This window comes from Marmota marmota, unplaced genomic scaffold (assembly GCF_001458135.2).
Source record: "Marmota marmota marmota unplaced genomic scaffold, marMar, whole genome shotgun sequence".
NCBI classification, from domain to species: domain Eukaryota; kingdom Metazoa; phylum Chordata; class Mammalia; order Rodentia; family Sciuridae; genus Marmota; species Marmota marmota.
This window is the reverse complement of record NW_026000171.1, coordinates 5,879,271-5,894,103: the sequence shown is the minus strand read 5'-3', so window position 1 is coordinate 5,894,103 and position 14,833 is coordinate 5,879,271. Positions and strand designations below refer to the sequence as shown.

At 45.7% G+C, this 14,833-nt stretch overlaps 1 protein-coding gene across 22 annotated transcripts in view; it reads left to right on the top strand.

Annotated features, from left to right (window-relative positions):
• The window catches only part of Cacna1c (calcium voltage-gated channel subunit alpha1 C), a 698,188-nt gene that overhangs the window by 608,576 nt on the left and 74,779 nt on the right, over positions 1-14,833 (top strand). For 20 of the 22 annotated variants that reach the window (XM_048787468.1, XM_048787454.1, XM_048787460.1 and 17 more), the window contains 8 exons: positions 1,309-1,441; positions 4,070-4,199; positions 5,321-5,380; positions 9,814-9,920; positions 12,217-12,304; positions 12,870-12,977; positions 13,775-13,827; positions 14,127-14,273. In XM_048787468.1, the coding sequence (XP_048643425.1) occupies positions 1,309-1,441; positions 4,070-4,199; positions 5,321-5,380; positions 9,814-9,920; positions 12,217-12,304; positions 12,870-12,977; positions 13,775-13,827; positions 14,127-14,273 (826 nt within the window). Of the gene's footprint in view, positions 1-1,308; positions 1,442-4,069; positions 4,200-5,320; positions 5,381-5,527; positions 5,588-9,813; positions 9,921-12,216; positions 12,305-12,869; positions 12,978-13,774; positions 13,828-14,126; positions 14,274-14,833 lie in introns of all 22 variants that reach the window. The other 2 variants (XM_048787457.1, XM_048787473.1) reach the window with 1 other exon arrangement.

The following is a 14,833-nucleotide window of genomic DNA, read 5'->3' as shown; positions in this document are numbered from 1 at the left end:
TCTTCCCAACTTCTTGTGGTTGCCAGCAATCCTGGGCTTGTAGATGCACCACTCCAATCTCTGGCTCTGTCTTCATGTGGCCTTTTCCCCTGTGTGTGCCTTTGTGTCTCTGAATGTTTATTACAAGGGAAAACCAATAGTAGATTTAGGGCCTGCCCTAGTCCAACATGACTTCAACGTAGCTAATTACATCCACAAAGACCATATTTCTAAATAAGGGCATATTCTGGAGGTTCTGGTTAGGCATGAATGTGGGGGTACACTAGCCAATCTCAGTGGGTGGGAGTAGACAATTTGATAGAGCATAGCAGCAGTTATAGATCAGACTGAGAAAGATGTTGAGCACTAATTCTCAAGCTTAGATTCTGTCCTGTGGATGGAGAGGGCAAATACAGCAGTAAATAAAGTAAATACAGCAGTCACCATGTGCCAGACACCATTCTAGGTGCCTATATGCTGTTATTGTTCTAACTTAGATGAAGAAATGAAGCATAAGGAGGTTAAATAAAACATTCATAGACAGAAAGAAACAGAGTCACAATGTGCAAGAGGCACTTGGCTGGAGAGCTTGTGTTCTTAAGTCACGCTGTTTCTTCTCCCGTGCCGGACATGTCTGAGTGCATTTCACAGTATGCAGTGGTTCTTCCCATGGGCAATGGGCTGCAAGCAAAGGAGCAAGCTTTTTGACTTCAGTCTACATTAATGAGGCCACTGTCTAGGAGCACAAAGGACTGGAGTCAGTATCTAAACCTTCTAATGAAGGGGCCTTTACAGTCAGCATTGTTGTCTGGGTACCCCTAGAGCACATGATTTCTGTTAGAGTTTCATAAATGGGAAAGTGTTGGTTTTAAATTCCTGGAACTTTCAAGAATGGAGTTGTTTGTAAGGGATTGACAAACTAAGCAATTCCCTTTCCTCATGGCAGCCAAAATGGCAATGCCTGGTTTTATCTAGTTCCCTTTCCAATGCCTTTCAACCAGGATGACCAAAATGCCCATTAGCCCAAGACTGGGTGGTGTCTTGGACTATGGAAATTTCAGTTTTAAAACCAGGCAGTTGAAGTAAACTAGGACAAGTTTTCCACTCTACTTACAACCCCTCTTATTAAGTACTGCCAGGGAAGTCTGTCCCTCTCAGACATAAACTCCAGTAGTCCCCAGAATATCTGTCTTGATTGATCCTCTACATGTTCAGGGATACAAATGATGTCTTGATTCCTACCAATAGGAAAGTCTCAGGAAAAAGGTGCACAATGGTAAGAATCAGTGGAAGTGGTAGTTATTTAAAATGGTGGTTTTTCTCTTACAGGAGAAGAGGATGAGGAGGAGCCCGAGATGCCTGTTGGGCCCCGCCCACGACCACTGTCTGAGCTGCACCTTAAGGAAAAGGCAGTACCCATGCCAGAAGCAAGTGCGTTTTTCATCTTCAGCCCCAACAACAGGTGTGTGTGAATGGTGAGGAGGGTGGACTCCGCTGCCTCTGTGATACAGACCCAGCCCATGCCTATGTCTTACCTGTACCTGTGCAAGGAACCTGGGACTCTCTCAACTCCCTCAACTTATGTAAACAGCCTCTGAGTCAAGGAAGAGAGTCCTGGACTCTGAATCAGATGATCTGCATTTATTTACATATATTTGCTTATTATTTTATGTCAAGACAGAATCTCACTAAGTTTCTTAAGGTCTCACTAAATTACTAAGGTTGGCCTCAAACTTGCTATCCTCCTGCCTCAGTCTCCCAAATCTCCAGGCTTACAGGTGTGCACCACCATGCAGAGCTCTCTCCAGGTTTTGAAATGTATAAACTATTACTATTCTTTGGGTGGTTACCTTTGATACTTTACTAAGTTTATTTAACTTAACAAAATGAAAAGCTAACCAATATCTTAAGCCTCCTTCTGTACAATAGGAGTTTAGAGTATTTTAACTCACTAATTTCCTCCCAATTTACATATTATTGCTTAGTCCTGAACTTTATTTAGAACCCAACAAGTTAGACATGATGATGATGATGATGATGATTTAGGCAGAGTATATTTAGATTTACATATAACTTGCCATTTCATTTGTTGACCATTTTTATGCATGTCAGTCTCTTCTGCAAACATTTTCTTCCTTTTAAAGCACATTCTATAGAAGTTTTCTAGTTCCTTTATGGTCCACTTGGCCTGTATTCATCTGTAATTGCTTTCGTTTCTTATTCTTAAAAGGTAATTTAGCTATGGGTATAATTTGGGACTAACAGTTTTGGTCCATCAAAGTGTTATTCCACTGTGAAGTTAGCTGGCTTTCTAATTATTATTCCTTTGTAAATAACTAACCCTTTACTACCTTGTGTTGAGGCATAGGTTTCTCTTGTGTTGCTTAGCATATGTTATACTTCCTCACTCTGTATTTGTATTCTGGATTTGTGTTCTTCTGCAGTTCTTAAAAATTGGCAGCCATAATCATTAACTTTTGCCTCTTCTCAATTCTCTGTTCCTTCACCCTGCACTCCAATTAGACACGGGTTAGACCTTCTCATTCTGTCCGTCCCTCTCTTCCCTCTCTCTTAAGGTGCCTTCCATGTCTTTCATCTCCTTGCCTCTCTTTCAGTTGTCTGGATGATTTCTTCTGATTTATTTTCCTGTTTGTTAATTCTCTTCTTAATTTTATATTGCTGTTTAAATCAATTTTTTTTTACATTGACTATTCTTGCATTCTGGTTAGTTCCATATGTTGTTGTTTTTTTTTTTTTTTTTAGATCTATCTGTCTATATCTTATAGTTTCTGTTGATTCATCACATTTGTGATTGAGTCTTTTATTCCATTAAGTATTTCAAATATAGTTATTCTGCATTTTATACTGATATGCACAATGCCTGGTCTTTTGGAGTCCAAATCAGTTATTTATTGTTATTTCTAGTTTCCCTAATGGTAGTTTTGTCTTTTTGTGTGTTCCATGATCTTTTCATTGGTGAGAATCCTAAAGTATATATAAATTGGGATTGGGGAAGCTTGCTTTCTTCCAGTGTCCCTTGAGGGCTCAGCCTCAAAGTTCCAGGCTCACCTCAAGACTGCCTTGAAATTCAGTTTCCTGGCAGCAATGCTGTTATGGGCATCTCCCCTTAGGCAGTTCTGCCCTTCCATGCTGCCCATGCGCAAACCTCAGCTCAGTGGGTGGGTTGATCAGTTGGTTAGTTGGTTGATTGTTGGCCAACTGACTGGTTGATTATTTGGTTGGTTGACTGGTGGGTTGTTAGCTTGCTGGTTTGAATGAAATGATCCTTGTAGACCGCTCCTAAGTCTCATGAAACCAGCATTGTCTCAGAATTTGTCCTTCCCAGGTCTTGGTTCTTCTACAGCAGGTGAGTCTCTTAGAGGATTGAGTCAACCATTATGGCATCAGTAGAAGTCTGAAGGCCTGGGACCAAGCCCTGACTCCCCAACAGTATAGGCTATGTTTGAGGGCAAGCCTCTCTTTCCTGGGTTTCAGTATTGTTATCTGTGAAATGAAGGTGGTTCTGTGCTATTGTTAAGATGAGATAGTGTGCAACACACTCTAGGTATACATGGTACTATCCATGAATGTCCAGAGGTCCCAATGGGTAGTTCTTTGTAATTGTGCTGAGATGTGGAATCAAGTTGCACACTTGAAGCTATTACACAGGGCAAATCCCCTAGCCAGATAGCTATATTATTCCCTGTGCATAAAAATATGACATAGATCTTATAAAGTGATTTTTTTTCCAAATGATGAGGAAAACAACTCTCAAGCAAAGGCCAGTTGTTAATGTCACAGCAATATTTGAAAATCCAGAAATTCCCGAATATCTCATATGTAACCCTCTAAAATGTCAAAGGTTTCTGCCTGTGAAGGTGCCTCAGAACTAAATTGTTTAGAGATATACATCATGGGGGCTTGTCATTACCCAGCAACAGTAAGACTTCAGGCTGAAGACCACTCCACAAATCAATAAGCACCTTTTATAAGCTGGTGGAAGGAATTGAGGGGAGCTGCTCCTGAAACCCAAGGAGTTGTGTCTACATCTTTCCTGACACATCTCTCTCCTTTCCTCCTTCCCACTCAGGTTTCGCCTTCAGTGTCACCGCATTGTCAATGACACGATCTTCACCAATCTGATCCTCTTCTTCATTCTGCTCAGCAGCATTTCCCTGGCTGCTGAGGACCCCGTCCAGCACACCTCCTTCAGGAACCATGTATGTACTCCCTTTTGTTCTCTGCACCCCTTCCTCTGGGAGTGTGACTGGGCCCGCAGCTTCTGTTGCTGACTTCATTGTTAATCAGGAGCTCAGTTCTAAACCTCATAATCAGATGCACAACAAACAGTTCTTTAAGAGATTAGGGCTTTGAGAAAAACCCATCTTGGGACCACAAGCAAGTAAAAGAGCATGTGCCCAATGTCCCAGGTTGGTTTGATAATTGGCAAAGGTCAGGCCTTTGATTGATTGCCTGTGGATGTTCCCCAGGAAACTGTAATAACCTGTAAACTTAGTAAAATGTGGCCACTGACTTCCTACCCTGCTCTCAGTATATCCTGAGAAGTGTTGGTAGATAGGTGCCCATAAGTGCCAATGTAGTAGAGAACCTCCATGATCTTCTGCAGAGCTGATCTAAATATGAAGACCCACCCAAGGCTCTGGTGAACACCAACCAGATGGGCATGAAGAAAAGAGCCCATGATCTGAAGCCATACATATGTTAAAACACTCAGAGGTCCTGGAGCCCACTTGGTCCAGGCTCTTCCTGTGGTTGACTGGTATTGACCCTACCTCTGATCTATCCCTTGAGATGTAATAAAGCATGACACCCTATAGCCTGTCCTTGGGTAGACCTGGGAGATGCCCTCCCATACCCCAAAGGGTTGATACTCATATAGATTTCCACTAATGTAGGAAGCTCGCGGGTTCAGTCACACCAAAGAGAGTTAAGCATTTAAATTCCCCTTAAAAAAAATTCTCTGCTTTTTTGACAAACATCCCATTGGTTGGATTTGGGTTTGTTAAATAAGTTGGGTTAATGAGAAAAACGTTCAGCCAGATGCTGCCTAAACCAGCTGAGGCCTTTCCCTGAAGCTCCCCTCACCTGTCTGGGGTCTCCACCCTGAGCTACCTATGCCAGCCCCACGTTGAGATCCAGTGTTAACTATGTGCCACTCGTTCCCCAAGTCTTTCCATCTGTCCCTGTGTAAAAAGGTTCAATGTGTGCACCTCCTTTTGAAGTGCGGTTTTTTTTCTGGTGAACATCCACTGACCTGGCCTCCCATCCTGCTTTTCTCCCACCCCCTCCCCATCCCTCCTTGTTTCTTTTTGTTTTACAGATTCTGTTTTATTTTGATATTGTTTTTACTACCATTTTCACCATTGAAATCGCTCTGAAGGTAAAGGCCCGCGGCCCTCTCTCCTCCTCTTCCTCCCTCCCTTGCGCCTATCTTTGTTCTCTGCTGCTGTCTGTCGCTAACACACATGCTCCTGTTGGTGTTGGGTTCACTCTCGGAGCCACTAATCCAATTATGCTTATTTTTCAGATCCTAGGCAATGCAGACTATGTCTTCACTAGTATCTTTACATTAGAAATTATCCTTAAGGTAATGCACCCTGAGCAATGCACTCTGTCCATCTCTTTCCTTGTCTGTATCTGCTCTGGCTGACTCTTTTCTTTTTTCTATTTCCTTCACTCTCCCTTTTGACTCTCATGCCTGCAGTGAAGAATCAGTGCCCCTCACTTTGTGCCATGCACTTTACCCAGGTTCGGAAACCAGAAGTCCCCCATCCACCCATCATGGCCAGGCTCCCTCTCTCTGACCACCAGTAAGCAGTTTTGGCTGTGTCACCACCGATACGGTCCCCTCACTGGTTGGCACTGTGGCCATCAGCAGTGCCCCCACACATGCTCATATGTGCCATCTCCAACCAGTTGGTATCTGAGATCTGCTTAGAATTCTCCCATCTTCCTCCTGCCTAGCAGAGATGCCAACACAAACTCCACAAGTGGAAAAGCTCTGGGGCATGAAGGAGTCACTCTGGCTGCTCTCCGTGGATGTCTGTCATCAAGAACTTCCTCAGTACTTACAGCAGACATCAGGGCCAAGCTGGAGTGGGGCCACGTAGAATAATCAAGATTTGGAGCCAATCTCCCAGCCAAGGCCTTTCAGCAGACAGCTGTAGATCACTTCTGACCCTCCAGTGACTCACTGAAAAGTTTTTGTTACAATGTCCTTGCCCCAAGCCCAGGGGAGGGAGAGTTGTCTTGCAGAGCAAAGTACAGGGAGTGAACCAATGTTGGAAGGAGCTTGAGCACCCAGGCCCCATCCCTGCCTGCTGTTGCCAGCTCAGATCTGTAGAGTTGCTCCAACATGGTTATCCCAAAAACATATAGCGCCCATGTCTGAACAGCACTGTGATGCGCAAGGTGGTTTCTAAGTTTTCCCTGTATACTTCTGAGCCTTTAAACCAATGCCTTAAGCCAGTCCACCTGGGATGCAGGATGTGAGTTCTGAGACCTTGGGTAAGGTGTGCTGCTCTCTGAGCAAGGGGTCAGTTTTACCCTCACCCTAAACAAAAGGGCTATAGACTCTGAGCTTCAGCTAAAGCATCTTTTCTCTGGGACATTCACCTGGGGTGCCCGCTCCCAAGGAGCTCAGGCCCCCTTCCCATCCATCATTGACCCAACTGGTGTCCACCCCAGCATTGTGCCTCTGACGGCTGCAGACCCTTCTTTTTCTAATAAAATTCCATCCTGGCAAAACCCTTTGAGAAGCATGACATTTCATCACATCGTGATACCATTCAAGTAGGGTGGTTTCTGAGTGCCAGCCATGATGCCCTTGTCCCCAGTGGCGCAGTTTTGCCACTTCTGTTGCTCACCCAAAGTGTTGCTCAGAATTTTCTTTTCGTGCTCTGGGAGAGTAGATCTGGCCAGGCTTCAGTTCCTGGAGTCAGGGAGTGGGAATCAGGAGTCACAGGGCAGCACTGAGACTGCTGGGAGCCACTTTTCCATGGAGAGGTGCTTTTTTCCTGGACTTCAGACACAAAGAGGCACACAGACACACAAAGTTCTTTCCCAAGACAAGAAAAACCCCAAGGCCCCCATTCTCATGGATGCCCCCCAACCCCCGCCACAGAGCTCCCTCGTGGATTTCAATGGTGCCATCGCTCCTTCAAGGTTGCCATACAAGCGGAAGTGAAAGTCTCTCTGCAAGCATTGTCATGGCAAGGCCCTTCTCTCCCCTTCCTCTCTCTTCCTCTTCTGGTCTCTCTTACGCTCACTGCTTCTGAGTATTGACCCCATGACCAGTGCACTTCCTGCACTTCCCTTTCACTGGGTCCCTCTGCCCAGCCTGAAGGTCCAGCATTGCACCAACCCGAAGGCTATGATGGCCATCCACTAGACTCATTTACCCTAAGGAACTATGGGAGGATCTAGGGTGATTTGGCCTTGAAAAGAAAGCACATGTCGGACCATCCACCTTAATAATGCAAAGGACTGACACAGAGAAGAAAAAGTAGAATCAGAACCAAAGCATGGAAATGAGAAGAGTGGAGATACATGTGGTCGGAAGGGCTGCCTAGACTATTGCCTGTGACTGAGGAGGGAATTGCTGCCCTTCCAGCTCAGAGTTAGTGACTTTACAGCCTGTCCCTTTTCCCTCCTCAGTGTGGCAATAGACCTTTCCTGGTTAATGACTTAGAACTTTTAGAAGTAAGGGACTAGGAGGGGGCAATCAGTAAAGGAGGGTAGAAAGACAGCTTGCACTGAGTTCCCTGAACCTGGCTTTTTCTGGTGCTCTGAATGCCACACATGGCTTTCAGATAAATGTCCCCTTTCTCTAGCACCCACTTGTCTTTTATCCCACAGCCACTCTCCTTCTGGCTCCCAACCCACATGCACATGCACACTTTCCAAACGGCTGGTCTCCTTCTAAGGGTCCTCTGACCAAGCAGAAGCAAAGGACAGAAGGTGGCACACTGATCCCTACTGCCTACCTATCTAAGGAATGCTTTTTCCCGTATACAGAGGGCTCTACAAGAACCAGAACAAGAAGGGACCAGACACAACACCTAAGCCTAAAAGTGAGGTTGCTGGGGAAGGTGCTCAGCCTTCTGCAGACACAGGGGGCTTTTTGGTGAGCATGAACCACAAGAGTCACCTGAGCCCAATGTCTGGGGTCCCAGGTCATCACCAAGACAAAGAAAGTGTGCCTTCCAGATGGCAGGCCTTCAGGAGAGATGGGCAACTATATTTCCCTGCAACCTTTTATGTAACCTCCCCACTTCTAAAAACTATTGCAGAACACAGGTGCCTGAATCCCCTGTGATCCCCTGCTTCAGGAGATAAATAGAAAGAATTAGGTTGCAAGAGCTATTTTTTGCCAATTTCCCCCTGTGTTTGCTTTTGAATTGCTCTGCAGACACACCACCCTGGGCATGCTCTGATTCCAAAGAGATAAACTGGACCCCAGATGACCGGGGAGCTGTTCTCAGCCTCATGGCCATCAGCTCCAAATTTTTCCCTTTAGCTGATGCTTCATGGCCCATGGCCTTTCACAGCCCTTATCCCGGATATCCACAGGCCATTCATTCATGTCACAAAATGGTAAAAGCTATTGGTTGAGCACCTGCAGTGAACAGCTTCCTTCTAGCTCTGAGGGAGGTAATCATAGCCAGATCCTGCAACGATAATCATTATCTCATGTGTTCTCTTTTTTCAAAGTCCTGCCTTGTTTTCCTGTAGGAACCTCACAAAGACAAGGGAATCATATCCCCACTTTATAGATGAGGAAACTCAACTTCCTTTATACAGGAAGAATCCAGAATTCAAATCCAAGACACAGTGACAGGTGACACATACGGAGCATAGTATCTGCAGAAGAGTGTCCCGAGTATCTTTTATATATTTACTCAGTTGATGTTAACATCCCAGTGGAGTAGATATTATCATCATCCTCATTTTTAGATGAGGAAAATAAGGCACAGAGAAGTTAAGAACCTTGTTCAGGGCCACACAAATAAAATTCAGGAGGGTTGGGATTCAGATCAGGTGGTCTGGCTCCAGAACTTGCATTCCTCACCTTTGTCTCACATTACCCTCTCTAAACACATGGTTCATGCCCTTCCTTAAAGAGCTCCAGATTCTGTCTAGAAGGGAAACAGTCAAATTGAGCTTAGAACATTTGACATAGATCCCAAGCACTATTGAAAGCCAAAGAGGAGAGGGATGCTAATTGCCACAGTTATTGGTAGAACTTTTCTCTGGACACCAGGGTGACCAACCATCCCAGTTTGTATAGGATGCAGGACGTTTTAGTGATATGAGCAAGTCCCAGGCAAACCAGGACAGTTGGTCGCCCTTCTGGACATGCTCTCTCCATCTCCAAGATAACGAGTGTTTCAGTTGGCTGTGAAGTTCAGAGGGTGGAAAATGTGCATACAGGGTAAACTGGCCTAAAGAACATTAGTCAAGGGCCCTAACATACTGGAGCCATCATAGACTTGTGATGAGGAAGAGAAAAATCAGAGAGGGGTGGTGGGCCATTTGAAAGGGCTTTGAGCACAATCATGAAGAGCCTGCTGTTGGGTAGGAGTAGGAGCCCTTATACATCCTGAGCTGGAGAATTCTTTGGTGGTTGAGTGAATGTTTGAAGAACCTTTTCTGGCCACCAAATCTCCTTCCTCAGTCCTTCCTGTTCCCCTTGGGCAGTGCTTGGGACCTGCCCAAGGGACGCTGTGGGAGGAAAGGGTGATGAGCGTGTGGGTGGTTTGTGGAACTTGGGCTGGGGTCACTTACACCCTGTTTCTCTGTCCCTTCCTGCAGATGACTGCTTATGGGGCTTTCCTACACAAGGGCTCTTTCTGCCGGAACTACTTCAACATCTTAGACCTGCTGGTGGTCAGCGTGTCCCTCATCTCCTTTGGCATTCAGTGAGTAGGGCTCCCTTAGCCCAAGATGAGGTCATCAGCTAGGAATGGGTGTCAGAGAAGACACCAAGCTCTAGAGAGCCTTCCTGCAGGGCCACCACAATGGGACTATGATAGCATAGGGCCTCTGAGGTTGCACTACATAGTGGCTTTCGTTTCTTGTGTCCATATCCTCAATGGTGTGATACATGAGGGTATGTGATCCTCAGAAATACGTTTAAATGTCTAGATTTTGCCACAGGAAAAAGGGCCAGGCTCCATTATAAAGAAACGGGTGTCCCCAGTACCTTCTTACCTCCTCTACCATGTGCTCTTTAGCTGCCAAGGTCCTGCCTTTGCCCTGACCTGCCCCTGACCTTCTGAGCCATCCCTACTCTCCCTTTCTCTTACTTCTCTTTTTAGTCAAAACACCTGTTGTGTGTATGGTGAAAAGAGACAGAGAGAGATAAATTACTTATTCTCAATCTTGGCTGCACAAAGGAATCACCTGGGAAACTTAAAATAATGACATTTGCCTGGATCCCACCCTCAGAATTTTTTATTTTTTATTTTTTTGGATTGGGGTACAGTCTGGTGCTACAGTTATGAAAGCTCTCCAGGTGATTTCCCTGTACTGTCTAGCTTTCAAACCTTTCTTAGGTCTGAAAGAATCTGATTACTGGTTTCTACCACATTCTAAGGCTGAGCATGTCGATTCTGCACTGGAACTTTCAAAGCACTTTCACATACACATTTTTCCATGATCCTCTCAAAAAAAAAATTCTATGAAGTAGGCAGTGCAAGGTGCAGTTATCAGCTCATAGAATAGGAAATATGACCTTCAGGACATCAGGAGACTTGCTAAAGGTCATGCCAATGGCAGAAATAGGTGTAAGTCTCAGAGGTCCTGAGTCTCCCATCCCAAGGTTGTTTAATGGTCAGCCTCTAGGATGAGATGGGGGCCATGGAAGTGAGACTCTGCTCTATGGATATCAATTATATTTCTCAAAATTTTCTGCCTGGGAGTTTACATATCTAGATTCTAACCCCAACACTACCATTAAATCAATTTCACCTTGAACTAAGAATTTCTCTTTTCAGTCTGTTTTTTCCCTATCTGACCTTTAAATCCTTTCCATTGTGATTCAATACAAACTGACTCCCTCTCAGAGACACTGGGGGAAAAGATGCAGTGATAGATAGGAATGCCCTTTGAATCTTTGGGAATAAAAGGCCCATGAACCAGAGAAATTGGATCTTTCTATAGATCGTGTGCACATCATTCTGAACTATGAAGAATAAAGCTGGCACTTACCAATGTGTCATATGCTTTTTAGTGTCCAAGGCAGATTGTGAGACCTCCTCTCCTAGTGCTCAAGAAAATATCTCAATCACAGAGTTAGTAAGGGAGGGTTGGGACATCCTTCAGAGTTGCTCAGCAACTGGTGTTGTTCATAACCTCTCCCTGGATTGGATGGACAACTGAAAACCATCCAGGCATCTTGCCACGGGTCTGTGGGGGGGGGGGGGGACTGCCCCCCCTTCCTCCTTCCCACCAGATCATGGCAGCAGCCTAATGCTCCTGGAATCTTTAACTTGGCCTTGGCATCCCAGACATGTGGAAGCCATTCTTTCTTGGAGTCATGCTAGGAACCAGAAAAGGATATATATATATGGTTTTTGACTACCTGGGTTCTGTGTTTAGAGATCTACACTCAAAAATCCCTCTCCACCCCCATCACCTCTAACCAGAAGGCATGAAGTTCCAGCATTATTGTCTTTCTTTATGTACAGTGATGTCTTCAGCAGGCATAGTAATAAAAGCCACCATTTATTTGGATCATAAGTGCCAAGCACATTGCTGGATAATGCACATAAAATTCTCATTTAATCCCTGCAGCATCCTTATGAGCTAATCGCTGCCCCATTTTTCAGATGAGAAACTAGGTCTCAACAAAGTTAGGAAATGTGACTTCAGGTGACTTGGCTCGCAATGGACAGCACTAGTGCACAGGATGCCCCCCTGTGTAGCACATTATATTGCTAACGATTGATGTCAAATGCTTTCTGTGGTTGTCGCCATGCTAGGGATGAAACCCAGGACTATATCCCCAAACCTAGTTTCTCTATTCTCTCATCAACAGGAAAATCACAAAGTTATAGCAAGCCCCAGGTTCTTAGAGGTAAAAATTAGAAGTAAAAAGTACCCCAGACAGACTCCATATGTCAAGTTTGCCTGGGATCAGCCTGTCAGGACATCACCTCCCCTCGTCATTTCAGAAGCAGGGGAAACTTACCACCTGCCCTTTTTTCCTTCCAGGTCTAGTGCAATCAATGTTGTGAAGATCTTGCGAGTCCTGCGAGTACTTAGGCCCCTGAGGGCCATCAACAGGGCCAAGGGGCTAAAGGTGAGATGATGGACCTGGGTGGGAAGCCTTCAACCTAAGAAACATTGATGGGTCTGCTAGTTGGTAGACTGTCAGCTGAGGTGATGGTTGGGCTTGAGGGAGGAGAGAGTGATCAAGCCAAGAGTCTGCCATGTTGGTGCCTATACACTGGTCCTACTCAAATCCTGTTTCCATGAGGAGTGGAATGGTTACAGGAAACCATTTTAAAACCTGAGTTCCTATGTAAAATTTTGCAAAGGGGAACACAAACCCAGAATCTCTGGGTGGTGATGAGGTCCCTGTACGCCTACCACTATCCAACAAGAGTTCACAGGGCTTGTGCCCCTGTAGGGATTCCCTGGAAAAGGAACCCCCAAGGGGGACTTTGTGTTCCTTTGGATTCCATCACTCACCCTGTGACACTGGGAAGGCTGCTTTACCTCTTTGAGCCTGCTTTCTCCCACTTGCGGCTGAGGGGCAGCTTCTGCTACCTCCCAGGAGGGCTCATGGCTTGACTGAAGGAAGCTCAGGCTGCAGGAATTTCCTGAAACCGTGTTCCCTTACCTCTTCCTTCTTCCCACCATAGCATGTGGTCCAGTGTGTGTTTGTCGCCATCCGGACCATTGGGAACATTGTCATTGTCACCACACTGCTGCAGTTCATGTTTGCCTGCATCGGGGTCCAGCTCTTCAAGGTAAGGTCTTGGTTCTGATCTGTCCACCATCCCTCCCTCCCCATCAGCATTCCCAAGAAGGGGAACTGGTGGATACAACAGGAGGAGGACAGCAGCCCCAGTCACACAGGGGTGAATGTGATCTCCAACCACAGCCCCACTCAAGCTTCCCAGACCAGAGGAGAGAGGAACCAGAAGGAGGCTCCACCAGACTAAAGGCCTCCTGCCCTCTCAGCTTTGCCGACCCTTTAGTTCACTGCCCTTCTTTCCAGCCAGAGCAGGAGGGGGACTTTCACTGTCTGGAAGAGAGTGTCACTTGCATGAGACCCTACAGCAATTACTTACTGTCAGTAGCATCACATCCATCCTTCCCCCAGCTCGAGGCCAGGGTCCTCCACGGTTTCTTGTCTTTTCTGCCTTCATCTCTTTTTCATCTCTATTTCCTCACACACAATATTCTTCCCCTGCCCTCCCCTACCTGCCACATATACTTCACTGATTTCCTCCCGTCTTACTCCCTCTTCCCACCCCAGCTCCACTTCTTCCTTCCTCTCAAGACCTTCCTAGAGAGTTCAGCTTTCTTGGATTGGAGCTCCCTGTTTTTGAATTCCATTGGTACTTGCAGCAGTGAGTGTCTTTATTCTCTGGCTGCTGTGTGTATGTGAGTCACGTTGCCCCATCTGGATTCTGTTCACCTTGCACTTTTTATCCCACAGCCCCTAGCTCAGCGCTAGGCTTCAGAGACGCTCATTAACCGTTTTGTGATGGATTCATTGATTAAGGAACATCTCTAATCACTTTGTCCTTTTGCCTTTTAGGGAAAGCTCTATACCTGCTCAGATAGTTCCAAACAGACTGAGGCAGAATGCAAGTAAGTATAGGCTGGAGCATTGGGTGCCCAGGCCTAACTCAAGGAGATTGGGGACTTGGTCTCAGAGGAGGGACAGCAGGGCTATTATCCACATGTAATCTGATTCTGATGTGACAAATGATCTATCTATTCCTGAAAGTTCTACCCACTGAAGTTCTTCCCAATAGTTGGAACTGTGTGGTTTCATTCTAGATAGTTCCATCCCACCCAGCATGCCAGGAGTTATTTGGAAACAGGTCAAGTTTGAAATGTGAAGGGAGATGGAGAAGCCAGAATTACCTTTTCTCCTCTTCTCTCAGGGGTAACTATATCACATACAAAGATGGAGAGGTTGACCACCCCATCATCCAGCCCCGCAGCTGGGAGAACAGCAAGTTTGACTTCGACAATGTTCTGGCAGCCATGATGGCTCTCTTCACTGTCTCAACCTTTGAGGGGTGGCCAGAGTGAGTACGCAAACCAAGGTCCATCCGCCCTGATACTGGAGGCCCCAAACACTGGCTATCCACCCATTGCCCAAGTTTCGTTAATGTCCTTCATTCCTTCCCAGAGATCACACTTGTGTCCTCCCCCTGAAATAAGGGTATGTTTCTAGAATAATCTGTAGGCCATAGTCACTGCTGAAACATAGGCTCTTCTAGAAAATATCAATATTTTAATTTCTTTATTTCATGGTTCTGGGGGTCAATCCCAGGACCTTGTACATGCTCAGTAAGCACTCTACCAGTGAGCTACAGCCCCAGACGAGAAGTCAAAATTTTAGAAACTCTAACCCAAAATGAGTGCTTTTATAGCCCCCTTTCCCAACCTCAGCATGAACCACAAGGTCAGGAGTCTCTGTCATTACCCTCATGTCATCTGGGAATGAGGTGTGGGGGGAGTTTGATCACCAAGGAGTTCCACATTACTACTCCCAGTGTGGGTAAATGTAGCTGAGATGTCTCTGTTTTGTTAGGCTTTACCCCTGTCTCCTTTAGAAAAAGTCTTGTTGACATTTACAGTGGAA